The sequence below is a fragment of the Mandrillus leucophaeus genome, unplaced genomic scaffold (assembly GCF_000951045.1).
Source record: "Mandrillus leucophaeus isolate KB7577 unplaced genomic scaffold, Mleu.le_1.0 Scaffold58, whole genome shotgun sequence".
NCBI classification, from domain to species: Eukaryota; Metazoa; Chordata; class Mammalia; order Primates; family Cercopithecidae; genus Mandrillus; species Mandrillus leucophaeus.
This window is the reverse complement of record NW_012106252.1, coordinates 2270366-2271150: the sequence shown is the minus strand read 5'-3', so window position 1 is coordinate 2271150 and position 785 is coordinate 2270366. Positions and strand designations below refer to the sequence as shown.

The following is a 785-nucleotide window of genomic DNA, read 5'->3' as shown; positions in this document are numbered from 1 at the left end:
TGGGCGGCAGCAGCTGGACACACCACAGCTGGGGCGGCAGGTGGTCTGACAGCAGACTGGGCGGCAGCAGCTGGACACACCACAGCTGGGGTGGCAGGTGGTCTGACAGCAGACTGGGCGGCAGCAGCTGGGGCGACAGCAAGTGGTCTGGCAGCAGGTAGTCTGACAGCAGGATGGGCGGCAGCAGCTGGATACAACACAGCTGGGGCGGCAGCAGGTGGTCTGGCAGCAGCTGGGGCGGCAGCAGGTCTCTTGGCAGAGGCCTTGATCACAGCCCTGTTCGGAGCAGGCAGAGCCACAACAAGAGTTAACCATGGTGTCAGAGGGTGGAGGTTCTGGGTAGGTTTCCAAGACTGTGAGTTTTTCGAATGTAGGAGTCCCCTTATCCCATGTCCACTTTTATACTCAGCCGAGGAGCTGCTGTCACCACTTAAAAGCTATTTCCTTGTTTTTGTTTATCTTAATAGATAGGCAATTATGAAATTGGTTAATTGTGGGAAAAAAATCTGTATAAAAGGTGGAATGCAATTTTATTCTTTCTCTGTGTTAGGATTTGGCCAATCCAGTCTTTCCTCCTCCTCTTGTCTTCTTCTATGTGTCACCTAATTTCAAATGCTTGTAATCTTACTCATCCAGCCGATTGTCAGGTGACAGATCACTTAGAACTCAGCATTCTGTGTGTCATCCTGGAAACTGTGTGTATCACAGCAGTCCTCAAATGGGATGATGTTTCTTGTTTTCTGAAGATTCTTCTGAGAAAAATAAACTGTGAAATGACTAGAAGA

General features: G+C 49.6%; 1 protein-coding gene across 1 annotated transcript in view; it reads right to left on the bottom strand.

The window, feature by feature from the left end:
* Nucleotides 1-315, bottom strand: part of LOC105552999 (keratin-associated protein 4-1) — a 528-nt gene extending 213 nt beyond the window's left edge. The window contains exon 1 of the mRNA XM_011998886.1: nucleotides 51-315. Coding sequence (XP_011854276.1) covers nucleotides 51-315 — 265 coding nt within the window. The remainder of the gene's footprint in view (nucleotides 1-50) is intronic.
* Between the last annotated feature and the right edge of the window lie 470 nt (nucleotides 316-785).